Genomic DNA, 27,509 nt, shown 5'->3' on the forward strand with positions numbered 1-27,509 from the left:
AGTGTGTTTGATACTTGAGACAAAGTTTAATAGCAGAATGAAATCAACATTAATACAATAATTATTAATTAATAATGTAATTACAATCAATAAAAACTGATTATCAAGCGCTTATATTCTTTCGCTTACATTTGGCAATAATTGATTTGTTGATATAGGGGAACTGTTCCGTTTTCCTTCTCACTGAACATATATTCATCTCATCGCAAAACAAATAAATACAGCACCAATCTCGTCGCTTCTTTTTGCTAACACGCGTGCTTAATGGTGCAAAAAATCACAAAAATAAGAAACAAATCAAATTCATTTTCATTGCTTTGTTTTTGATGGGCTGGAAATAGGAGCTATGGGCTGAAGTGCCGAACCGTTCCCCTAATTATTCGAATTCGTAAGTGTACGTAATTTGAACCAATTTGAGCCAACCACTATATAGATCAAAGTTCGGAACACGTGTCGAGACTTTTGCATTCTTCTAAATAAAACGCTTGTAGGAGTTTTGATATCAAACTCAAACATATTTAGAGAAAAACACTTCGGTAGACATAATCACTGATTGATATGATTTTGATTCCAAAACAAGCTTGTAATCACAATTAAAGAAGATTCAGCAATTTTTTTTTATTATATTTTAGCTAGGAACTGCAGCAGGTAAATCAATTGTTTATGAAAAATGAACTAGTTAAATGTTGACGAACAAGACATTCCTGCACGTTAGTGGTTATTAACCCTTAAATGCGCAATGTTGCTTTAAAACAACAAACCGAAAATACGTTTAATGTTAATGATTTCAATAGTTATTTACGTTAAAAATATTCCCGACGATTTCTAAAAAAAAGTAGCCATGCGCCTTTAAGGGTTAAATGAAACCATCATGAAATTGAAAAGATAGCTTAGAATGCGCATATTGAACGTATTTTTTGTGATTTTTAAGCCATATTAAACATGATGCATGTAAAAAGATTTTAATTTATAGTCATAAATGGTTTTGCTGCGGATTCTTCCAATACAAAAATTAGAACCACTTGACTTAGGTTTCCTATGGTGGACTTGGCGAATTCAACAACTTGAAGTAGGTAAAACAATTCTTTGATTTTACTTGTCTCATAGAGTAATTATATATTGTATCGATCTGCCTCATGCAAAATTATCCTAAATTTGAGGAGTTTAAAGTTTTTATTTATTTTAAAACAAAATTGTATCACATTCATTTTTGTAGATCAAGCATGTGAACTCTTATTAAAGAAGCATCTTCGCCGTCTAATGATTCATAAAAATATATCCATCTATCAAAAACATAAACATTCAAGAATTTAAAATCTTCATACGCTTTGGCTCGTATCGGAAATATTAGACCTAATTAAAATAATCACCTTCGAATCAGGCACGTATCTTCTCTTCTAGTAAGCAGGAAATTATATAATGAAACTATCCTCCGGTCCATGTGAACCCTCTAAGTAGGACGAGGTGCTGCTCCCGGAGCAGGCGACGCCGCCGCCGTTGTCGTCGTCGTCGGTTGGGGTCCCGTCGACTGATACTCCGTCATCAGCGTTAATCCGGGTGCTTCCACCATTTCGGGGTATCCGAAACGATAGTTGGTGCTTTTGTACGTATTTTTTACGGAAACATAGCGATACAGTGAGCGGAGTGTGCGAGTTGCGCAGTAAAATGGAACAGAAATAATTGCAAGATTAGTAATTTTGAGTACTCAACTCTTTGAACAATTTGTGCGTAAATGGACCCAATTGAAGGGTAATCAATCAAGAAACATTCAATTCAATGCAAAATGCTCGCTCATTAGTTGAGAGTTAGGACGGATGATCATGTGCGAAACGAACAGGTGGATCAATTCAGTTTGCCGTCGGTATGGTTCAAAGCTAACGGTGAGGTGATATAGTTAGCGTCCTTGGTCCTTTGAGTTAGATAATTGGCAGGCGTTTTTCTATATGATAATTGTAAGCAGACATGATATTTGTTATAATATTTGACAAACTGAAACATGACTATAAACCAAACAAATTATATTCACTAGAGCACTACTTCAACTGTTTTATACCTAAACTACCATTCGGATCACAGATAATATGTAATTCGGAATCATTTCTAATAGAATACGAAGGAATGTCGACAAGGGGGAAGAAACCACACCATTACTTACTTCCCCACGGACAAATGCTTGCCACTCTTTTGATAAACTGAATTGTTTGTGATTTATTGACGAAAGGATAACAAACGAAAATATTTAATTAAACTTTTCTGATATACAAAAAACTTAATATTAGGAAATTGACATTTTTCGAGAACAATAAAATACTTTAAATTTATACAAATGAAAAATATGATCTAATACAATATGTAGGAAAGAAACAATATCTAAGTAAATAAAATAGTTTCGACGATAAATATTATTGATAATAAAGTGGTCAAACAAATAAATGCATGACCAAACCTATAACAGAAGAAAAGACAAATCATTTGAAATACTTCATACATATATGTTTCACAGTAATATAAATAATAAGCATTAAAACTGAAATTAGTATTCCTTTGTGTAGTACATATATAGTTGACAGTGGCTGATATATCTGAAAAAAGTTGTCAAAACCAGATAACTAATCTCTAAAAATTCGGAGTAAACTCCTACTTTGAGAGCAGTGTAGTGGCCAGCTCTTTAAATCGTTGATGCCGGAACAAAACTGGACGAATGTTGTATTGAACCAACCTCGCGCAACTTTCTGTAATGGTAGCTCCCCCTCTGAAGAAGCGGATGAGCAGTCTCTCGGTATTTTGAACAGCTCCATGTGCAAGATACAAGCATGTGGAAGCTTTGATCACCGACTATGAAGATTATGATGGGAACACCGAGTCTTTTAAGTACAATTTTTATTAATTTCTAATGCCTAGTACTGTGTATTTTTTTTAAATGCCGAGATTTTAGACCCCACTGACTGATTTGTCCTGTACATATTCAAAAACGTAGGGGACCAGGGGGCATTATGAACACCCGGGGCAGATTGGACACCCCCAATATTCTTGTTAATTTCATCATTTTTCTACTTTCAATGCAGCGAACTCTTTAATCCTTTCATAAACAACTAATTTATAGCGTAGAAGCCATTGTTTTATTTTCTTAGCGCATAAATTTGACAAAAAAGTTACAATGTCTTCCAAATGGTTAAAAATTATAAGTTTCACCTCCCATAAAATAAGCTTTACTTTACCACAGAAGATGATTTCTCAATAATTGGTCATCGCATAGCAAAATTCTGTTATCCCGTTTCGGTCTGACCTAGAAATCAAAATTGAAATAACCCGTGTAGGCTCATTTTTCGTCCGATTGCCATGAAATTTTCAGGGAAGAAGCGTCATCATGTCTATTTTTTGGTACATGACTTGATTTGACCATGGTGCCAACCCGGCCGGATTTATTAAGGGGGGGTCCTGGGTCAGATGCAGTCAAAAACGGGTCATTTTTTTAAAACCATTGATAAATTAACGAAAGTGACCAGAATGCTGATGCAAACGTGGTCAATCATCATTGACCAGCATCAGAAGTTAGTTTTGATACATTTGAATCACCAGGACATGGTTCCGGATGAAGTGGACACAACCCAGTCTTGCAACATATCAAACTTCATGGTTTTGCAAAAGAATCCTAATAGATGAGTTTTGGGAGGCTTTGGACACATTGGCCACGTTCGGAAGTGTTCCCGGGAACCTGGTTCCCTCAAGAAAGTGGACAAATTTTGATTAGCACCGAAACCCATCTTGTGACATATCAAACTTCATGATTTTGAAATACAAGGTCAATAGATGAGTTTTTGCGAGATTTTGGACACATTGGCCACTTCGGAAGTGTTCCCGGGAGCCTGGTTCCCTTAGGGAAGCGGACAAATTTCGATTAGCACCGAACCCCTCTTGCGACACATGAAACTCCATGATTTTGAAAGACAAGTTCAATAGATGAGTTTTTGAGAGATTTTGGACCCGTTGGCCACGTTCGGAAGTGTTCCCGGGAGCCTGGTTCCCTCAGGGAAGCGGACAAATTTCGATAAGCACCGAAACCCATCTTGCGACACATCAAACTCCATGGTTTTGAAAGACAAGCTCAATTAATGGGTTTTTGAGAGATTTTGGACACATTGGCCACGTCCGGAAGTGTTCCCGGGAACCTGGTTCCCTCAAGGAAGTGGACAAATTTCGATTAGCACCGAAACCCATCTTGCGACACACCAAACTCCATGATTTTGAGAGACAAGCTCAACAGATGGGTTTTTTTAGAGATCTCGGGCACATTGGCCACATCCGGAAATGTTCCCGGGAACCTGATTCCCTCAAGGAAGTGGAAAAATTTCGATAAGCACCAAAACCCATCTTGCGACACATCAAACTTCATGATTTTGAAAGACAAGCTCAATAGATGAGTTTTTGAGAGATTTTGGACACATTGGCCACATCCGGAAGTGTTCCCGGGAGCCTGGTTCCCTTAGGGAAGCGGACAAATTTCGATAAGCACCGAAACCCATCTTGCTACTCATCAAACTCCATGGTTTTAAAAGACAAACTCAATAGATGGGTTTTTGAGAGATTTTGGACACATTGGCCAAATCCGAAAATGTTCCCAGGAGCCAGGTTCCCTCAAGAAATTGGACAAATTTGTCCGCCTAGCACCAAAACTCATCTTGCGACATGTCAAACTCCATAAATTTGGAAGACAAGCTCAATAGATGAATTTTTGAGAGATTTTGGACACATTGGCCACATCTGGAAGTGTTCCTGGGAGCCTGGTTCCCTCAGGGAAGCGAACAAATTTCGATTAGCGCCGGAACCCATCTTCCGGTATGCCAAACTTCATGATTTTGAAAGACAAGCTCAATAAATGAGTTTCTGAGAGGCTTTGGACACATTGGCCACATCCGGAAGTGTTCCCGGGAGCCTGGTTCCCTCAGAGAAGTGGACAAATTTTGATTAGCACCGAAACCCATCTTGCGACATATCAAACTCCATGATTTTGAATTAGAAATTGAACACATGAATTTTTTTTTAGATTTTTGACACATTGGCAACGACCGGAAGTGTTCCCGGGAACCTGGTTCCCTCAATGAAGTAAACAAATTTAGATTAGTACCGAAACTCATCTTGTGACGTAACAAACTTCATGATTTTGAAAGTCAAGCAAAATAATGAAGTTTGATATGTCGCAAGATGGGTTTTGGAGCCAATCAAAATTTGACCGCTTCGCTGAGATAACCAGACTCCCGGGAACACTCCCGGACGTGGCCAGTGTGTCCAAAATCTCTCAAAAATTTATGTATTGTGCTTGTTTTTCAAAATCATGGAGTTTGATATATCGCAAGATGGGTTTTGGTGCTAGGCAAGATTTGTCCGCTTTCTTGGGGGAACCAATTTCCCGGAAACACTTGCGGACGTGACCAATGTGTCCAAAATCTCTAAAAAAAGAAACATCTATTGGGCTTGTCTTTCAAAATCATGGAGCTTGGTGTGTCGCAAGATGGGTTTCGGTGCTAAACGAAATTTGTCCACTTCCTTGAGGGAACCAGGTTCCCGGGAACACTTGCGAATGTGGCCAATGTGTCCAAAATCTCTCAAAAGCTCATATATTGAGCTTGTCTTTCAAAGCCATGGAGTTTGATGTGTCGCAAGATGGGTTTCGGTGCTTATCGAAATTTGTCCGCTTCCCTGAGGGAACCAGGCTCCCGGGAACACTTCCGAACGTGGCCAATGTGTCCAAAATCTCTCAAAAACTCATCTATTGAGCTTGTCTTTCAAAATCATGGAGTTTGATATGTCGCAAGATGGGTTTTGGTGCTAGGCAAGATTTGTCCACTTTCTTGAGGGAACCAGGTTCCCGGGAACATTTCCGGATGTGGCCAATGTGTCCAAAATCTAAAAAAAAAAAAACCGTCTATTGAGCTTGTCTTTCACAATCATGGAGTTTGGTGTGTCGCAAGATGGCTTTCGGTGCTAATCGAAATTTGTCCACTTCCTTGAGGGAACCGGGCTCCCGGGAACACTTCCGGATGTGGCCAATGTGTCCAAAACCTCCCAAAAACTCATCTATTAGGATTCTTTTGCAAAACCATGAAGTTTGATATGTCGCAAGACTGGGTTGTGTCCACTTGAAGAGTGTCCACCACCCCAGGGATACCCCAGGGAACCAGGTTCCCGGAACATCCGGAACCATGTCCTGGTGATTCAAATGTATCAAAACTAACTTCTGATGCTGGTCAATAATGATTGACCACGTTTGCATCAGCATTCTGGTCACTTTCGTTAATTTATCAATGGTTTTAAAAAAAATGACCCGTTTTTGACTGCATCTGCCCCTGGACCCTTCCTTAATATATCCGGCCAGAATGGCACCATGATCAAATCAAGTCATGTACCAAAAAATAGACATGATGACGCTTCTTCCCTGAAAATTTCATGGCAATCGGACGAAAAATGAGCCTACACGGGTTACTTCAATTTTGATTTATAGGTCAGACCGAAACGGGTTATTTACAGTGCTCTGGCATGCATTTGTGACAAGTTTCCTTGATTTTTACAAAATTTCCAACAGTTTTTAAATTTGTTCACCTGTTGGGGCAAACTGAACACTCTATATGGGGGTAGAACTGACACCTTAAAAATTAAAAACATAACCTCAAACTCATCGAACTTGGCTTTCATATCGTGTTATTATGGTGCGGAATTATAAATCGCTATAAAAGTTCCAGTACATGACATATATACTATAGAAGCATATATATACAATAAAGATCGCTGAAAGTGCGACAAAAAAAGAAAGTGTTTTGTATAGAATTGGCAATCTCGTTGGCAAGTTGGTCGGTACAACCCATTGGAAGGATTGGCGATGCCAGTAGACTGAATAAAAGTATGCATAGATTATGCAATGCTTAGAGTAGAGACGATTGATAAGGGGTCTTGCAATAAGTGTGAGGATCCATATAAAAACAATCATATGCTTCATACAAAAAGTTCGACATACGTGGCATATGTTTACGTTACGTAATCAATCTTCTTCTATACGTCATGGAATTAATATAGAAAACGACCATATATGACCTCGCTTAAGAAGAGGGAAATAGATTTTCGGATGTTGATGATCCAAACACAATTTTAGGTGTCTCATACAAAATCATGACAGGAAGATGAACAATTGGGTAATATTTATGTTGGATGATCCATAAAATAGGTTACAATGGCATATACTCACAAGTAAGATAATTTTCTTCATATTTTATTAGGGTGTCCATACTGCCCCATGGGGGTGTCCAATCTACCCCGCTACCTTCCCGAGAGTAGTGAAAAATTATCTATTGCAAAATCGTCCTATTTGATTGAAATTGCCTTATTTTAAATACGATTCAAAACAGAACTGGTAGTTAACTAGTAATAGTATCATGTAATTGCTAGAAATCCGAATTATATTCTATTTAAATCACCTAAAATTGATTAAAACCTTAGGGTGTCCATATTGCCCCTTGTCCCCCTATAGTTGTTCCTGCTCTCTGCATATCACGTTGCGGTTCAGTATTTATTGAAGTTTGTCGAATAATTGTACCCAGAATGTGCTAAACGTAAACTTAACAGTTAATGCACAGAGAAACAGACGTCTCACTCAACACATGTTCCATCGTTCACCTTTTTAACGGTGGATTCAAATTTTTGTAGGTGGTCAATCGGCCACCGATGGCGCTTCCATCGGATTTACTTGTGTTTGACGTTTGCACACTACCGCCATCTGGTTGCCGTTTGACCACACACACTGCATTTAGCACTGGGCGATAATGCTTCCGTGACGATGATTTTGATTGCATTTTGTTCTAAGTGAGACGTCTGTTTATCTGTGGTTAATGGTTTATATTTAGGCTTCGGTCCGATTCGCGAATTGAAGTCAAATTGGACTTTAGAGTCACAGTTCGAAAATTAGGGGAGAAGGTTCGGTTGTGGGCACCCTTTTGAATGTTGTCCATAGCTTTGGTTCTAGTTGGTATTATGTCTACATTTTTATACCAATGGAAAGCCAGACGTAAAACCCTATTACTAGAGAAAAAATTGGTTTGATTTTACCGATTTGAAACATTTTACTGTCAATATCGCAAATTTGGAATTTTTGGACATTTCAGTTTTGTGGTTCGGTTAAGAGACGAGCTCGGTAGTCTAGTGGCTACCGCTTCTGCCTTATAAGCAGGAGGTCGTGGGTTCAATTCCAGGCTCGTCCCTTTCCTACTTTGTATTTCTATCTTAGTTCTTTCTGTGTTTCACGTTCTACCAAAAGGATTCCTACTGTTATAACCTTCCACACAATCCCAAAACCTCCCGTGACACCTATGAAAGGTCGTAGAGCTCTCTGCATCTTTCCTATGGTAGGTGTCCAACTAACCATCCTTCCCCTTCCTCAGCATTCGCAAGGACGTGGCCTGGCCAGGACAGATCTCGACTATTGGAGAGTCGTGGCCAGGCCAGGGCAGATCTAGACTATTGGAGAGTGCAATGCTTCCACCTAAGAGATAGTGATTAGTCCCAAATCAATATCTGAGGTAACAAAAGATATTTTAGTTACTAGATGAAGATTGTCGCTGTCCGGAACATCTTTTGCTGGCGAGGATAGGGGAGCTAAATGTCAAATAAGGAAAATCCATACGATTTGACAGCTTGGTACCCAACATGTTCCGGACAGCAGAACAAAGGGAACCGAAGCGACAATCTTTACCTAGTAACTAAAATATCTTTTGAGGTAACGGATGAAAGTTATGCTACTCTCATACAATAGTCTTGGATTGTACCATCTACGAATTTGTGCGAATTGCTCAATGCTAATGCTAATTTCAGTTTTGTGGTTCGGTTGTGGGCATTCTTGAAAATCCGGCTAATAATAAAGAATAACAAATGAAAGCCAGCCAGTTTCAAAGGAAAAGAGTATTTTATTAGTTTTAATTGTCATTAAACAATAAAAAACCTAGATTAATCTGCCTAGCAGTGATGATGCCTTTCTCATGCATTGAAAAAGGTTACAAAAACAATCACTTAAGAAAGGTCAAAAATAATACTTTAGGAAGTTGGATTTAACTTTTTCCATCAATTTACATATATTGCAATCATTTATATATACATCGCAGGCTAGAAAATATATTTTAACCCTTATGCGGCCAACAAAAAAAACACACGTGGATGGCCGACGTGTTCCCATAAATTGATATTCTCATAACTTATACTGGTTATACAAGAAATCTTTGAAGTAAGGCTTACGAGTCTACACGCGTAACCAAAGGCCATTCAACCAGTTTCAAATATGCTACAAGCTCTTTGCACTTCTTAGAATTGAAGTTGTTCACAGTATATGCTTTGGGTAATGCAAAAAATCCCTGAAGTGAAGTCTTAGTCATTCGAGAAATCTCTGGAGTAAAGCCTGAGGATCTACTCGCGTAACCAAAGGCCTATTGTCCAAATTCAAATACGATACAGGCTCTTTGTGGTACTTAGCATAGAATGCGTGCACCGTATATGTTCCGAGTCATTCAAGAAATCTCTAGAGAAAGGCCTCAAGGTCTACACTCGTAACCATGGGTCTATGGACTTGTCTCAAAAGTGGTGCAGATCCTTGATGACGCACAGTAAGACGTTCATCATCATTTTCAAGTATTTAAAGTTTTTCGAGATCCTCCTGGAGCTTGGACGTATGTGTTTTGTGATACATATAATAGAGCGCCTTCACTGCATGTGTTCATGGTCATCCAAGAAAACCCTGGAAAAGGCCTTCAGGTCTACACGCGTAACCAGAGATCGTTTAGATTGTTTCAAAAGTGGTGCATGCCCTTTGTGGTACATAGTATAGAGCGCCTTCATTGTATATGTATATGGTCATCCAAGAAAACCCTGGAAAAGGCCTTAAGATCTACACGCGTAACTAGTGATCTTTCGGCCTGTTTCAAAAGTGGTATATGTCCTTTGTGGTACATAGAATAGAGCGCTTTCATTACATATGCCCATGGTCATCCAAGAAAACCCTGGAAAAGGCCTTAAGATCTACACGCGTGATCAGAGATCTTTTAGATTGTTTCAAAAGTGGTACATGCCCTTTGTGGTACATAGAATAGAATACGTCCATTGCATATGTTCATGGTCTTCCAAGAAAATGCTAGAATCGGCCTCAGGATCTTCACACGTAACCAGATACATTTCGGATTGTTTCAAAAGTGGCATATGCCTTTTGTAGTACATAGAATATACCGCTTTCATTGCATATGTTCATTGTTATCCAAGAAAACCCTTGAACAATCCTCAAGAACTTCACGCGTAACCAGAGTTCTTTCGGCCTATTTGAATAGTTATACATGCCCTTTAAGGTACGTAGAATAGAATGCACCCATTTTAAATGCTGGAACCAACAACAACAAGACAACAATAACTACTTAAAATGCAAATATATCAAGATGAGGTTTCACAACTTGACCTATTTGAAATTCCAACCTATACCAATAGCCTTCCGCTCGTGGGTTTGTCTGCAGATCATTCCTGTATGGAATTTATAGACTAGGAAATAGAATAGACCATGGGAAAAACAAAAACTACTTTGAATGCATACATCCACTCAGATGAGGTTGCGCAACTTGTTATTTTTTTCAATTATTGGATGATTTCATTTATAGGTTGATCAGCAGGTCTTGGCTCTTATGAAGTTCGTTGGCTACATGGCAACAATAAGAACTACTCATGCAATCATATAGCAAGAAGCAGTCACACAACTTGCCTATTCCTCAACAAGTGCCTCAACTACTGTTGATCTTCAGACCTTAACTTTACGGAGTTCGTAGACAACTTCGAACCCATGGCAATAAAAATCACTACATGAAATGCGAACATATACAGTATTGATCCGATTTTGTCACTCCTCGATTTTGTCTACCCCTGATTTTGTCTACTCCCGATTTTATCACGTTTTCGACCCAATGATTTTCTTGAAAAAACTTTCACCCCTGTAACTTATTATGAATCATTTATGAGTACCTGTAAAGACTTGTGAGTCTCTTCGACAATAAATTACGGGTTCTATTCACGTATTTTGCCTTTCTAAGACATAAACTGATGCATATTTGCGAAACAAATAAATTTGAAATAAAAACTGTTCCGATTTTGTCACATTTTCTACTTTATCACCCCAAAATTCACCAAGGGGGTGATAAAATCGGGATATTACTGTACCAAGAAGGGGTCACACAAAGTGTGTAATGTTCAATAACTGCCTTCATTACGGAGCCCACGACAACGAAAATAACTACCGTCGTTCGGGGTGACATTGGGCCTAGGGGGTAAGATTGGGCCAAAAACGAAAAATGTTTCAACTCCTAATATCTCAGAAACTGTTACGAATTTTGATGAAAACTTCAAACGGTTCGAACATATATTAAAAATCACGTCTAGGAAATCACAAAACAAATTCCAAGGATTAATTGTGCTCGTACCATAATGCTTGGAATTTGAATGTAAAACTATTGATCGAATGAACCCGTATTAAAATAGTGTCAGTAATGCCCAACAAATCTATTACATGACTAAATTTTAGATCGATGGATACCTGGTGATCATGTTACGATAATCTGTTTGTTGTTTTATCGAATTTTATGAATATTTATTTAGCGGTCTTGCTTTTTCGTAGCAACGAGCAATGCATGCTAAAAAGGGGTGAGATTGGGCCAAGCCTTTGGTTGATTTTCCATACATAGTTGGTAAAAGCCGTAATGTAGGCAATTATTTTTTTGAACGATTGAATCGTTGCATCGTCACCGCTGAACTTTATTGTATGTGGCCCAATGTCACCCCCTGTGAGGGGTGAGAATGGGCCAATTTTAAACAACATATAACTTTGAAGAATTTCTCTCACTTATTATTTTTTCCTCACACAGTGGTAAATTTATTGTTCAAGCTTGTACCTAACTAATTACAACTTGATTCCAATATTAACTACTAGAGCTTTGTAACATTTACTTGGAGCATACCACATTTTGGCCCAATGACACCCCCTTAGACGGTACTTAAAATACAAGCATATACCAAGAAGGGTTCTCACAACTTGTTTATTTTCAAATAACTGTGTCCATTGAGGAGGTTGACCGACCTTGACTGTATGGAGTTCATAGACTTCCTGAATCCCAAGACAACAACAAGAACTACTTGGAATTCAAACATATACCAAAATTCATCGATAACTGCCTCCATTACGGAGATTGGTCCACAGACCTTGACTATATGGAGTTTGTAGACTACCTGGAACCAATGACAACAACAAGAACTACTTGGAATACAAAAACATACCAAGAAGGCGTCACACAACTTATTTATTCTTCAATAATTACCTACATTACTGAGGCTGATCCACTATATGACTATATGGAGTTCGTAGACTACCTGGAGTTTGGGGCAGCAGGGACTTTGTCCAAGGGCTTGAAGACCCCTCCTCATGGAAAATGGAAAAAAAAGAAAACCTCATGGAAAATGGAAAAGAAAAAATGGAAAACCAAGTCAATTCTTCAATTAGTGGTAGTAGTGCAGGCGACAACCCCTTCGCAAGAGGCCAGAGGCAATAGTCGGCAGCTCAGTGCGCAGCGCCAGCGTGGGTCATTTAACCTTCCGCTCGGCTAAAAAAAACGCCGGTAGAGGTTATTGACGGCCCATGGCTTGTGGAGGGAAAGGTCGGGAAAGGTCGAATCGACCGAGGGCATGTCAGCGAAGACGGTGGTACCAAAGTCTACCCAGACTGAGGCTCAAGTATTTGCGGGTACGTGGGGGGTGACTGCTCCAACGGAGCAGACACAAAAACGAGGGAGACAGTATCCAGGGTATGAGCTCCCTGGAGCCGCTCCAAAACGCGGAGGGTTACTAACCCGAACAAGGGTAGTGGGGCTGGGAAGCTGAACCCCGGCCAGGTACCTCCAAAACCGGGGGAGGAAGGACCTGGAAAGGTCCGTCCACTCAGGAAAGGTGGTAAGGGGTTACGGCAGGCTGAAAGTTCTCAGCCGCACCAGACCAGGGAAATAGAGGGGGATGACGCCTCCTGGACCCTGGTCAAGAACAAGAGGAAACCGAAGACGTCAAGGGCCGAAAAGAAGGCCCAGGCGAATGAAGGTAGCAAGAAGTCTAGGGTAGGCGCCAATCGATCCAGGGGCGATGCCCTAGTCGGACGGACATGGCGGACGAGGCTAAGTACTCGGACGTTTTGAAGGCGATGAGGAGTGACGTCAAGCTCGGTGAACTCGGCGCCGAATAAGACGTATAAGACGTACCCGGATGGGCGAGATGATCCTCGAGCTGAAGCAGGGCGTCTCGCAAAAGGGCGCCGCCTACAAGAAGTTGGCGGAGGAAGTTCTAGGCGAGACGGTCAAGGTGAGGGCACTCACTACGGAGGTGAATCTAAGGGTTAAAGACCTGGACGAGATCACCGAAGTCGAAGAGCTCGTCACGGCACTGCGGCGACAGTGTGAAGTGGAGACGCCCACCGCAGCCGTTCGGCTACGGAAAGGTCCGGCAGGGACGCAGGTAGCATTGGTTCGGCTATCTGCAGCGGACGCCTCCAAGGTAGTCAAATTAGGTAGCGTCAAGGTGGGATGGTCGGTATGCCCTGTGGGCATATACGAGCAACCCGAAGTTTGCTTCAAGTGCCTGGAACCGGGGCACAAGCAATGGGACTGCAAAGGCCCTGACAGAAGCAATCTCTGCCGACGCTGCGAATTGGAGGGACATAAGGCACAATGCTGCACGAACCCTCCCAATTGTTTGATTTATTCCAGCAAAGCTGTGAACAGCAAGCACCTCATGGGGTGTTCGATGTGCCCGGCGTTTAAGCGTGCTGCAAAATCACAGTGCAGGTAACGCAGCTGGCTTGCTCGGCCTCGCCCGAGTGTTTGGGGTGCGCAGGTTTAGAGGAAACGGCGGAACACGTGTTGTTCGTGTGCTCACGTTTTCGCGCAATGCGTGACCACATGCTTGCCACATGTAGTCTGGACACTACCCCGGACAACCTAGTTCGGAGGATGTGTAAAGATGAAGTTGGCTGGAACGCCGTGTTATCGGCTATCGCCCAAATCGTCTCGGAGCTACACATAAGATGGCGCGTGGACTCAAGGATGGCTAGTTCAGGCGCAAATAAGAGGTGGTCCAAGGGATCGGAGTCGGCTTCATGGGTCATACCGGTGGTCATGCTCTGGGATCGAACTCGATCCTTTTATCGAACAACTGGCCGCGCGAAGAACAACATGGTATCGTCGCTTTCGCGGCGTTGGTCAACCGGGCGGGTTCCGAGCCCGAGGACGGAAAGGGGTCCTCGTCAAGGCTGGGGCAGGCGTAGGCACCGCGTCGGCAAGTCCCTCTGTGTGCTGGCGAATAGGCCCTATCGCAGAAAGGTCAATTTGGGGTGCACGCGGCATCATCATTCTTGATACCAGTCGTGCAGAGGGAAGCAGGCGCGAAGTCGACTCTTCCCACCTTCCGAGGACATAGGGCGTGGTAAGGCCACCTGGAAAGCCGGCAACGCGCTGGCACGATACCATGGTGTTCTTCTAAAAAAGCGAGTTACGATGTTCGGTGCTGCAAAGACACGCAGCTAACCTCGAGGGTGCGTTGTGCACTGGCCCCCCTTTGAAGCATTACTTTCTGGTTGTACCGAAGGGACTATGGGCTTGGCGGCAATGGAAACGGTTTAGCGGGTGGGGGATGTAGTCCTGCCTCCCTCGGTGATCCTTAACCCGCACTTCCTGGTCAACCCAGAATGTCTGTTGAGCAGATTCCCCCTCCATTGCTTAGGAAGAAAAAAAAAACACTAAGCTGTGTGGGGATGTAATGCCAATAAGAAGAAGAAGAAGCCAATGAATACAATTCATCGACTAAATTCATTGTTTTAAGCTAAATTTCTCATCATGTCCGTTTTACCCACACACTGTGTCCATTTCACCCGCATGCTTTTGAATCGAGATTTTTTCATACTGATTTTCATTGTCAAAAAAATCACAAAATCCGATTGTTTTCTACTAAATTGACTTCAAGCCATCATAGTCCTTCTATTTGAGATTCGCGTAAGTGGTTTAGGTCCCCAATATTACGACGTTTTCCTTGTGAAAATGACGCGATTCCTTAGCATGTCCATATTACCCCCAGTCCCTATAATACGTAGGCAGGGATTGACACGCGTACTACTATTTTCACGAAGTTATGTTATGGATCCTATACACCTGCGGTGGTGCAAAGGCCCGACTTTGGGGGCAGCAGGGACAGCATGGACCATGTCCAAGGGCTTGACGACCCCTCCCCAGCTGTCTGTGAGTCAGGGAGAACTGCCTAGGGCGTGGTGGGATTTACCAGTGGGCTCTGCTAAAATCCCTCCCAAAAAACCACAAGTGCCCGTAATCAGACTCTATCAAAGCGACTGTGTGCCGCTTCAAAAGCACAAGCCCAGGGAGTGCCACTGGCACATCAGGGTTGATATCAGTAAGACCCTGATTATGGCATACTGGTTGCGTGTACTGGTTTTGTATTTGGATATTGTTATATTGTGAAGTGAGGGCTGGCAGTCTGACATTCTACTCTCTTAGTAGGGCCGGGTGACACCGACTCGAAACGGCGAGTGGGCTAATGGCTAGGCTGTCTTCCGTCCCATAAAACCGTGGCGGGCCTTGTAGCACGCTGCCCAATCCTGCCATCCAGTTTTGCCTACTGGGTGGGAGTAGGGAGTCAGATGCCCTTTCCTGACTTGCGCTGGAATTCGATACTGTGCGTTGGTGACACTGGACGTGAAGAACGCATTCAACAGCGCAAGCTGGGATGCCATCGCGCTCTTGTTACACCGGCTTAGCCTGCCGGTGGGACTGTACCGGATCGTGGAAAACTACTTCCAGAACCGTGTGCTGCTATACGAGACCGATGCCGGTCAGAAAAGTGTTCCTATTACCGCAGGAGTCCCACAAGGGTCAATCCTGGGCCCGGTACTATGGAACCTGATGTATGACGGGGTTCTGAAGCTAAAGTTCCCTCTTGGTGTGAAGATCGTCGGCTTTGCTGATGATGTAACCCTAGAGGTCTACGGGGAGTCAATCCCCGAAGTAGAGCTAACCGCAGAACACGCGATCAGCACTGTGGCGGACTGGATGAGTGCGAGAGGTTTTGAGCTCGCTCAACATAAGACGGAGGTGGTTATCGTCAGCAACCGTAAGTCGGCACAACATGCAGTTGTACACGTGGGAGACGTCGCGATCACTTCAAAGCGGAGTCTGAAGATTCTTGGGGTCATCATAGACAACAAGCTTACCTTCGGTAGCCATGTCGAATATGCGTGCAAGAAGGCTTCGACTGCTGTGGCGGCATTATCGAGGATGATGTCCAACAGCTCCAAGGTGTGCGCCAGTAGACGTAGGCTACTGGCAGGCGTTGCCGCATCTATTCTTAGGTACGGCGGCCCGTCCTGAGCAAAAGCACTGGGGGTAACCAGTTACCTGCAGAAACTGGAGAGCACCTACCGCTTGATGTGTCTCAGGGTGATATCGGCCTACCGCACGGTATCGCGCGACGCATCCTGCGTGATAGCGAGTATGATGCCAGTCGGGCTGGTCATCCGGGAGGACGAGGAGTGTTTTGACCTACGTGGCACCAGAGGAGCCCGCGAGCGTACCAGGGTGACTTCGGTTGCCAGATGGCAGCGCGAGTGGGATAACTCCTCGAAAGGTAGGTGGACCCACCGGCTGATTCCTAACATATCAAGCTGGGTGGGGAGACCCCATGGGGAGGTTCACTTCCATCTGACACAATTCCTGTCAGGCCATGGCTGTTTCCGACAGTACCACCACAGGTTTGGGCACGCGGAGGTCCCCGTCTGCCCTGACTGCCCAGGTGTTGACGAAACTGCAGAGCACATACTGTTCGTATGTCCTCGTTTCGACGTCGAAAGAAGAGCAATGCTAGACGTTTGCGGCCGGGACACAACTCCGGATAATCTTATCCAGAGGATGTGCCAAGCGGTGGAGAATTGGAACGCAGTCTCGACTGCAACCACTCAGATTGCCTGCAGCTTGCAGAGAATCTGGCGCGCCGAGCAACAATCGACAAGCATGACTAACTTGTGATTGGTAAGTTAGAGCGAAAGTGCCGAACGCGAAGAAGTGTGTGAATGGTCTGCCCATGCAGAGGTAATGGCGCAGCGAGTGGCAACCGAGATCGTCACCTCGAAGCATGGCAGAAGGGTGAATGAATAGGTGTATGTATGGACTGCACACGCCGCGCTGGGAGTAGCGCAGGAATGTTGGTTCCTACGACTACTGATACCCCGCGGCGTGGCAGAGGAGTGTGGGTGAGCATCCAAGTCAGTCTCACATGGTACGAAAGGAATGAGTTGAGTCGTGTTGAGCTAGTCTCATATGGCATGAACGAGGTGAGTCAGACTCACATGGTATGTCAGAAGTGGGAACCTAAGCGAAACGTCCCACAAGGGATGCCAGAGGGAGTGTTAGGTCGAATGACTCGAGTAGTATGTGTCAGCGCGAACTGAATGAAAGAGGTGAGCAGTCTCACATGGTACGATAAAGGTGGGCATACAAGTTAGTCCCACACGGCATGAGGGGCAGGGGCAGCAGGGACAGCAGGGACAGCATGATGTCCAAGGGCTTGACGACCCCTCCCCAGCTGTCTGCAAGTCAGGGAGAACTGCCTAGGGCGTGGTGGGATTTAGCAGTGGGCTCTGCTAAAATCCCTCCCAAAAAACCACAAGTGCCCGTAAGCGGACTCTATCAAAGCGACTGTGTGCCGCTTCAAAAGCACAAGCCCAGGGAGTGCCAATTGGCATGTGGAGTGTCCCTACTTCGGTAGGGTAGTGCGTGAGCTGCTTCGGCAGGGAGTGAGTGATCTGTTTGTGCTGAGGCAGGAGTGTCATAGCGCGTCACCGCTATTGTCACCTCGAAGCGCAGCAGAAGTCTGAGTATGGACTGCACATGCTAAGGTAAGAGTGTCGTAGCGTATTATCGTTGATTGGTCCCTACATACCGCTATCGACACCTCGAGGCATGGCAGTGGAGTGTTAGAGTGAGTTGTGGAGTGTACCTACTTCGGTAGGGTAGCGCGTGAGCTGCTTCGGCAGGGAGTGAGTGATCTGGTTGTGCTGAGGCAGGAGTGTCATAGCGTGTCGCCGCCGCTATTGTCACCTCGAAGCGCAGCAGAAGTCTGAGTATGGACTGCACATGCTGAGGTAGGAGTCGAGGTATCCCATCGACACCTCGAGGCATTGCAGTGGAGTGTTAGAGTGAGCACCCGAAAAGGGTCACATGGAGCGAATGGTCTTTGGAGAAGCTGCTTCGGCGGCAGGGTAGCAGTGGGTTGTACCCACACACCTACAGTTGTGCACATGTGGTGCATGGGGAGTGTCCCTGCTTCGGCAGGGTAGCGTGTGGTCTGCTTCGGCAGTGGTGTGATTGATCTGCTCGTGCTGAGGCAGGAGTGTCGTAGCGTAATATCTGTAGGCCCAGGCAGTTACCGCTATCGACACCTCGAAGCGCAGCAGAAGTCTGAGTATGGACTGCACATGCTGAGGTAGGAGTCGAGGTACCTTCTCGACACCTCGAGGCATGGCAGTGGAGTGTTAGAGTGAGCACCCGAAAACGCGTCACACGGAGCGAATGGTCTTTGGAGAAGCTGCTTCGGCGGCAGGGTAGCAGTGGGTTGTACCCACACACCTACAGTTGTGCACATGTGGTGCATGGGGAGTGTCCCTGCTTCGGCAGGGTAGCGTGTGGTCTGCTTCGGCAGTGGTGTGATTGATCTGCTCGTGCTGAGGCAGGAGTGTCGTAGCGCAATATCTGTAGGCCCAGGCAGTTACCGCTATTGACACCTCGAGGCATGGCAGCGGAGCGTCCGGGAGAGCATCCAAGTAAGACTCAAATGGAGTGAATGGTGTGCGAGCACCCAAGTCAGTCTCGCGTGGGACGAGTGCCTGTGTGAGCGATAATGAGCGAGTACGCTTAGTACTGCCGTCCCCCCAGAAGTAGTACTGCGAGGTAGTTCCTGGGGGAAACGATGGTGGAGCCCAAGGGAGTTTAGTCGGTATTACCGGTATGGTCGAGTCCGACACTCCAGTACACTTCCGTGTGGTAGTTTGGCAACTACAATGCACGTGTACTGGGTTAGTGTGTAAATGCATTCTCCCTTGTAAAAAAAAAAAAAAAAAAAAAAAACACGGCATGAGAAGGATGGGCACAAAAGTTAGTCCCGCACGGCATGAGAAGGGTGGGCACACAAGTCAGACCCATAGGAGCGTTAGCGTGTGTGCAAGCATGGAGTGTATGAGCATGAATCAAGGGTTTGGGTGGGCATACAAGTTAGACCCACATGGCATGAGAAGGGTGGGCACACAAGTTAGATCCGCACGGCATGACAGAGGTGCAACAGAGTATGTAGGGTGTGTTTGAGGGTGCGATAGAGCGAGCACCCAAGTCAGTCTCGCACGGGACGGGTGCCTGTGTGAGCGAGAACGAGCGAGTACGTTTAGTACTGCCATCCCCCAGAAGTAGTACTGGGAGGTAGTTCCTGGGGGAAACGATGGTGGAGCCCAAGGGAGTTTAGTCGGTATTACCGGTATGGTCGAGTCCGACACTCCAGTACACTTCCGTGTGGTAGTTTGGCAACTACAATGCACGTGTACTGGGTTAGTGTGTAAATGCATTCTCCCTTGTAAAAAATTGTGTCAGATCCAGTTGTGAGGCCACTAGGCCCGAATTAAATACACATACAGCCGTTGAGTGTTCTCCACTGATACACACCATGTTTGGCTAGCGTATAACAGCACAGATTTCACGTTACAGTTTAAAATTCGTATTTTGGTGCGTTCACTTATCTGCCAGTTTTTCTCGATATTTCTTAAACTCGCAAAGGCAGCCCTTGCTTTCTTGATCCGTGCGCCTATGTAGGTCTGGTACCGCCGTCTGACGCCATTTAGCTACCAAGATATTGCAAGCCTTCAACATTCTTCACTGATTGCCTGATTACTGTGAAACTGGAAGGGGTTGCCGTGTTTTCATCCAACGATTTGTTTTTTTTTTTGTTATTAATAATGGAACAACTACCCTATATGTCTAAGACACCCACACTAAAAATCGATGAGGTTTGAATTCAGAAAGAAGGAAACTTCCTATCAAATTGAGTAAAATTCAAATCTTTAATGCACCTCCAAGTGTTTACAAAAGAACCAGAATAGTTTCGGATTAAATTAGAGTTGATTCAGGGCAACGAAAATGAGTTTGACGGTAAAAATTAGTTTCAGTCAAAATTATGACCAGTGACCAAAAAATCAACATTTGAAACAATTTTTGATGCTACCTCATTTGTGCATAATTCTTAAAGTGAAAAAAGCTAATATTTTATTAAGTTTTTCGTCTTGTCCCGAGGAGGTGGCGAATTTGCCCCATACAGTAAATAATCGCAAAAAAACATGTTGTTCATAATCAATTAATAAGATGCTTTAACTTAACTGTAATATTGAATATTTTTAATGCTAATATCATAATCAGGACTATATTGTGTCCTGACGGCTAAGTTGGTTGCCCGGTGTGGCAAATATATGCTCTATCGTATCTTGGACGATTACAAAAGAAAATAACCTTCTAAAAACATTGCTAGACCTCAATCCCTGGATTTCTACTGTAGATCTCCACCAAATAGCGGAAGTGCAAACAATTCACGATGTCTCTATGGGGAAACATACTTTACTTGATGGGCTACAGCTCTTCGATGAACCTACGCCGAACGGAGTATCCTTCTCCACTGGACTCGATCCTGGGCCAATCGCTTCCAGTCACCCTGAACATTGAGCGCCCTCAGGTCCTCTTCAACTGCAAAAAGCCATCGTGTACGCGGCCTTCCACGAAGCCTGCGGCCTCTTTCGGGTTCTCTACTAAATATTATCTTCGCTTGATGTTCTTCCGGCATACGAACAACGTACAATTCGTGATTCATGCGACGCCGCCAGATACCGTTCTCCTGTTTACCGCCGAGTATTGTCGTTTGCAGACTACGGGACTTAAGCTGGTTACGAAGTCCGTAATAAGCCCTATTTGCAGCTGCAATACGCCTTTTAACCTCGCGGGTAACATCATTATTAGACTGGCCCAGATTACTATGGGGAGAAAAATGTTAGTTGATTTCACGGCACTTCAATTTTAGGTGAGAACAATCTTCGAAATTTTGTTGATTTCATTTCAGCTTGTTGTTTTCAGATTGAACATTGCATGATGATTAAATGAACTTTTATATCATTTTCGGCTGATTTGTGTATTTTTGGGTTTTTTGATCGAATCGCATCAGCCGAAACCTATATAAAAGTTCATTTAATCATCATACAATGTTCTGTGAAATTGTTCTGTAGCATACCAACTGTCGTTTTTGCAATTCTGAGGTCAATCGAGCAATCAGAACCAATTTCCCGATCGAATAAGTGATGGAGGTGTATTTTCCTATACATTTTGGCAGAAATCCCCATACAAACTTCAAACCAAATGCGCCAGCTTATGCAACAAGCGATTGAACTGAAATTTTCAGAGATTGATTTTCTCACCCAAAGACACAATCCTGGGGGGTGCCCCGTGGAATTAGACAACTTTTTGTTTCCTGGGCCAGTCTAATCATTATCGCACGTCACTAATGTTCCAAGATACACAAATTCTTCCACCACTTCAAATTTTTCACCATCCAGCACCATTTCACTATCACCACCACTAATGAACCCACGTTGATTGCCAGCGACCATGCACTTCGTTTTGCTGGTTTTGATCGTGAGTCCAATCCTCGCTGTCTCCTTCTTAAAAGGCACAAAAGCCTCTTCCACGGCACGGCGATCAATTCCGATAATATCGATATCGTCCGCAAATCCCAGGAGCATATGCGATTTTGTGATAATGGTACCGCTTCTTTGCACACCAGCTCTCCTAATCGCTCCCTCGAGCGCTATATTGAACAGTAGATTCGAGAGTGCATCACCCTGCTTTAATCCATCTAAGGTAACAAATGACGTCGATATTTCATCCGCAACCCTTACACTTGATTTCGATCCGTCCAACGTTATACGAATCAGCCGTATCAGTTTCGCCGGAAAACCATGTTCAAGTATAATTTGCCATAATTCATTCCGTTTCACTGAATCGTAAGCCGCCTTGAAATCAATAAACAGATGATGTGTCTGCAAGTTGTAGTCCCGGAATTTATCAAGGATTTGCCTCAGGGTAAACATTAGATCCGTCGTTGATCGGCCCTCACGAAAACCTGCTTGGTATTCACCGACGAAGGACTCTTCAAGCAGTCTCAATCTGTTGAACAGTATACGGGACATAATTTTGTACGCCGAATTAAGGAGGGTTATTTCTCGATAATTGGCGCACTCCAGTCTGTGCCCTTTCTTAAATAGAGGGCAAATGAGGCCGTCCAACCAGCTAGGAGGCATTTCCTCGTCTTCCCATATTTTCGACATAATATGGTGCAGAACTTCATAAAGCTGCTCACTGCCTCTCAAATACCACGAAAAATGGGGAAACATTATTTTTTTAAAAATCAGTATCTCTGAAACACCCACCACGTAAAAGTAGATGCTCTCCTCTTTCATATAGTGGGTAAACTAAAATGTTCTATCAGGGGATCTAGAACAATTTTTATTTTTTTTCACTATTTTTGGTGCGCATTCCATAGAAATCTCAAATGATAGCCAATTTACCCCCCCCCCCCAAATTTATGGAAAAATGACCCCCGATAGAACATTTTAAAAATGCACCTACGTGAAAGAGGAAAACCTATACTTTCGTGTAGTGAGTGTTTTAGAGATACTGATTTTTTGAAAATAAGCCTCTTCGGCCAAACACACCGTGAATTAGTTGTTTTGTATATAAAGTTTCAGCAAGATTTAGAATCAACAGCCAATAAATAAATAAACAAAATAAAATAAAATCCTCTAGTTTGAGACGTCGCAAGCCAGGCTTCAGAACCGACCTAAAAATGATCGCTTCCCACTGGGCTGTTCCGGAATATGACCAAATGGACCAAAAACCTTAACATATCCTATGAACTGGTTTTACAAAATCATGAAATTTGAGACGCAACAAATCATGTTTCTGGATCGACATGCAAGTATCAATTTATCCGGGACTACACCAGTACTCCTATCAATCAATATCTCCGGAATCGGAATCATAAACGGTTGCAAAACGATGCCTCAAAAACAATGCATAAATTGTAACTTGGTTTAGAAACCTCGCAGTTAATTACTTAGAAAGTGTGATTCCGGTTTCTCCTGAATGCCTATTTTAGCAGACGCATTGACTCCAAAAATACAAATGAACTATTCAGTTCAGAACTAAAACTATATGTACTGCCGTTATACGCATAACTGCCCCATGCACATAGGAAATCTCAGCAAACATGGGACAAATATGCATATGACGGCAGTGTAGGGTAGGTATTTATGAGTTTTCTATAGTTCGAAATGATTTGTCTGATCTTTTAAAATTTATGTTCTCATTGATTAGTATTAGTACATTGAAGAATAGCTTTTGGTACATCTTGCGAGTAATATGCTTAATATACATATGTCGTATACAATTCAATGTCAAATTCATGCAATACGTTTCAATTTTAAGATAGCTACGGCTAGTCTACGAACTACTCTAAGTGTCATCCGAAGGTTAAAAGTACAAAACACTTACGTCGTTGCAGGCGAGTAAAGCTCATTATTCGTATCTAAACTGGATTTCCTGTGATAAATGAAATGGAATGATCGATGCATGAAACGGACACAAGAATGAGTATTACGAATCTTTGACGATGGTGTTTGAAACTGTTAACTATATACAAATAGAAAAAAAAACTTAAAGGGACCTTACCTTGTTTGAGGAGTAACTGGTGAATCCCGGATTGCACTCATGGTAACTTTAAACAGCACAACCATTAGACAGAGTAACAGGGGACCAAGCAAAGCACCCTCTAATCCGAACAGGTACATTCCACCGGCAATCGACAGTCCCGTCAAATACGGGTGGCCGCCTCTGAATAAATATGAACACCATTCATCAGTCGTATCATATAGAAGCTCATAACAGACGGAAAATTACCCCTTGATTTCCGAGTGTATGATGGGATTGAAATTCGACGGAACGATGAAGTGCACCAGCACGAGAAGCCCACCCAGCCAGAAGCGATCCTGTGATAGCCACAGGTCCAGAAATGCCGGCACACTGCACCAGTAGCTTTCCAGAAACGGTGCCGCGGCTAGAATCGAAGCCAGCACTGCCGGCAGGTAGACGATGTGGGCGCCGACGATCGTGTGCGTGAGCCACGTGAAGAGACCGTGGAATAGGGCCAGCTTTAAGGTCGCGACTACGACACTGGAAATGGAATCTTCTAGCGCTTGTATGATTCGTGGGCCCCACGAGTTGTTGATGGTGATTGCCGTGGGTGCGTACCGTTCCTGGCTGCTCTGCAGCAAATAGTAGAGTGTGGTAAAGAAAATTATCTGGAAGGAGGCGAAGCTTAGGTTCAGGAATTTGTGGTTTGGTAGAAATTAGATCAGACTTACTGTATGGAATAAAAATTTTAGGACGGCATGACCTCCGCCCAGAATCACTGAGACGAGCGTACCGATTGCGGAGACTAAGAGGGTGAGATTCGTACGCAGCAGGATCCACAACGAATCGGCAACCTCCAGCAACATACCGATGTTGCTTTTGACAAATCCAATGATGCCTGCCTTGGTGACTGAAAATTAAGTTGGAAAATGGAATTAGTTCTTTTAGATATATATCTCTTTCGGCTTCAATTTGTTAATGAACAAAACTTATTAATAATTTGAATAAACAAAACAAAAATATATTGACACTTTGTGCAGAACATTTTTTAATGTACTTACTTGGATTTATGAAGATTTCGTCGATGGTCATCCGAATTGATTGGCTACTGACTCGGGGTCCGACCAAACCATCGCCATTGTTGCGGTCCATCCAGCTCTGTATCAACCGATCCCATACACTCAAAATTTGGCACTTGAGCTTTTTGGCCTGCGTTGGATCCGTATCGTTGAAGATATCGTCCACATACTGTTCAATGTGGGAACGACCATACTTGTAAGCGTTGTCGATAATATTGTCCATTGATTGCATGTCTAGGGAGGAAGTATCATCATAGATGAGAAAGTAAAAGAATAAAATAAATCAGATAGTTACCAATGGGAAGCATTTCGATCAACTCCGGTCGGTGAGTGAGCGTTCGGTTGACCAAGTTACTTCCGAGCTGCGCAACGGCGATTGTCTCCGAATAGATTTGCGCAAAGGCGAACACACTAACCAGCATGACCAGCACGCTGAGGAACCCAATCATAACGATCGAGCTTATGTCGTCGATGTAGGACCGAATTTTGGCGCAAGCGTATCGATGGACGTTAGTGTTGAGCCTCAGAATCCCGGGCAGGCACAATGGCAACAACGCCGAATGGCGGGGAAAAAGCCAGAGCTTCAACAATTCCCAGTAGTCGTTCAGTTTTTGCGTAACGCAGTGCACCACGCCCAAGTACTCGGCTATGCGCTTGACAACGTGGAGGAATATCGGAATAACGCCCAGGAATAAAATCCACGTGTGCATCCAAATGAGAGCTGCTCCGCAAGCATAAAAGAGTATTCTAAAGTACAAGTCACTTTCCAGAGATTCGTGAGTTCGATCCATCGTACTGTTGATAGTGGCATTTCGGGTGTCATTTAAGGTACTGGACAGCTGAGGGGTAGAACTAACATCCAGCTGCATTTTCGATTTAATCTCTTCGATTCTTGAGCCATCCGGGGCATGTTCGATTTTGCTGTCATCCAAACGATAGCTAGTTACATCCAGCAGACTGTGCCACTTGTCAATAAATCGAGTATTTTTCTCGTCCTTCCGTAAATTGTAAACGAGACCGATTGCTCCGTAAGTCAGTATTGCTAAGAATACGGGTACTTGTAAGGCACCCAAAAAGCTACATCCATATCCAACGATCAGTACCCATAAGAGCTGACCGATAATGAGGAACGGCGTTGATAGCTCCGGTTTCCAAAGCATATAGACGCTAGCCACATATAGGACGATGATGATCATCAACTGAAATAAGAATAACTGATTACTTACTTTACGCACACTCACTAAAACTTGTATTTATCAAATAATGAATTGGGATTGATGTACATATATTTTGTTCAAGTTTTTGAAATAATCTTGACAGCAAATGTAAGGGATAGTTTTATCACACAAGGTGGATTAATCTGAGTTGAATGCTATACAAAATAATGGGCTACAACCCTGTAGAGGAGTGCGTTTGGTACGAAGCCAACGCCACTCACCAATCCTCGATAGTATAGTGGTCAGTATCCCCGCCTGTCACGCGGGAGACCGGGGTTCAATTCCCCGTCGGGGAGAATAAATCTTTTTTTGTTAATTAGTTTTGAAATTAACGATAGGTTTTTTTATTCAGTAAATTCTATTTTTTTTTACTTCTGAATGTTTTTTTTACATCGTAAACAAATGCTTGCATGTACTGTACGTCATACATTAAATGAAGTTTTGATTATTTTGTTATTATTAAGAATAGCTGCAGGATTAAGTAAATTATTTATTTTAACATTAATTAAAATCTACAAAACTTACTGAGCAAAACAATTTAAAAATTTATCATTATTCTTTTCAGGGCCTTTAATTTTCTTCTAATTTCAAACTTACTTACCATCTGCAGTGTCAGCGAGCTGAGCATCGTCCGAAACAAGGAATGTTTCCAAACCAGAAAATTCCATAGCGATAGGAACACTTCGGTTGGGGCCACCCAGACCAGCAACCGCAGCGAAATCAGCCCACCGAATCCGATTCCGATGATCTTGAGGTGGCCCAGCAGCCACTCGGTCAGAAACTCGCCTAACGAATCGATCCCCTGTACGGGGGCCCCGAGCACCCCTAGAACCAGATACCTTTCGTCTTTTTCGATCCGTTCGATCCAGCCATTGAGGGCTTCGGATAAACGCTTTTTGGCCGGGAACAGAACGGCTCCGAACAGGAACGCCCAGAGCAGCGGTTTGAAGAACGGGGCTAGCACGAGGGTTACTCCGATGACCACCCCCACGACGGCAACCATCATCACGTTGTAGAGAGCATTTCGAAGGGGCTTTTCGTGGCCTTGGTTCCGGAGGACTAGCCACGCATTAAAAAGGCCGTCGATTGAGCGCTTGAACGGGGCAGGGCTTGGTCGTGTGCTCATACTTTCGTCCGGTGTACTGGGCGCTGACCAATTCGTATTATAAACAAGGAACTTACCCTTAGTTCGACGCGAAGAATTTCACTTAGGTTCAAATTGCACGAATTTTATTAGTTATAGAATTTGATTAAGTTTTATAACTTTTAGACATTTTTATTTTCCTGTTTTTTACAAGTTTTACAACGATCTATTTTTAGCGATGAAATCATAACAACAA

The 27,509-nt window shown here is 43.5% G+C and overlaps 1 protein-coding gene and 1 non-coding gene across 8 annotated transcripts; one reads left to right on the forward strand and one right to left on the reverse strand.

The window, feature by feature from the left end:
• Window positions 1–1,156: 1,156 nt before the first annotated feature.
• Window positions 1,157–27,509, reverse strand: LOC134205049 (transmembrane protein 245). 7 transcript variants are annotated; one of them, XM_062679930.1, is made up of 10 exons: window positions 26,771–27,509; window positions 25,248–26,151; window positions 24,935–25,186; window positions 24,605–24,783; window positions 24,141–24,541; window positions 23,913–24,074; window positions 23,736–23,783; window positions 2,156–2,192; window positions 1,371–1,598; window positions 1,157–1,283 (listed from the first exon to the last, which is right to left on the reverse strand). In XM_062679930.1, the coding sequence occupies exons 1-9, from the start codon at window positions 27,293–27,295 to the stop codon at window positions 1,413–1,415; spliced, it is 2,694 nt and encodes an 897-aa protein (XP_062535914.1). In that variant the 5' UTR covers window positions 27,296–27,509; the 3' UTR covers window positions 1,157–1,283; window positions 1,371–1,412. The 7 variants fall into 7 exon arrangements, 6 of the variants coding, with proteins under 6 accessions (XP_062535914.1, XP_062535913.1, XP_062535915.1 ...); XR_009978047.1 differs by lacking the exon at window positions 2,156–2,192; XM_062679929.1 differs by having other exon boundaries at window positions 1,157–1,598.
• Window positions 26,394–26,465, forward strand: Trnad-guc (transfer RNA aspartic acid (anticodon GUC)). Its single transcript has one exon. It is a non-coding gene; the product is annotated as a tRNA-Asp (tRNA).

This window comes from Armigeres subalbatus, chromosome 1, assembly GCF_024139115.2.
Source record: "Armigeres subalbatus isolate Guangzhou_Male chromosome 1, GZ_Asu_2, whole genome shotgun sequence".
NCBI classification, from domain to species: domain Eukaryota; kingdom Metazoa; phylum Arthropoda; class Insecta; order Diptera; family Culicidae; genus Armigeres; species Armigeres subalbatus.

Bases quoted from the DNA above. Each gene is read 5' to 3' on its own strand.
- LOC134205049 (XM_062679930.1), bottom strand. From the start codon at position 27,295: ATGAGCACACGACCAAGCCCTGCCCCGTTCAAGCGCTCAATCGACGGC. The intron at 24,784-24,934 runs GTAAGTACATTA...CTTAATTTTCAG, and splicing joins CGAAATCTTCATAAATCCAA to TCACCAAGGCAGGCATCATT. The intron at 2,193-23,735 runs GTAAGTGTTTTG...CAAACAATTCAG, and splicing joins CTTTACTCGCCTGCAACGAC to TTTATCAAAAGAGTGGCAAG.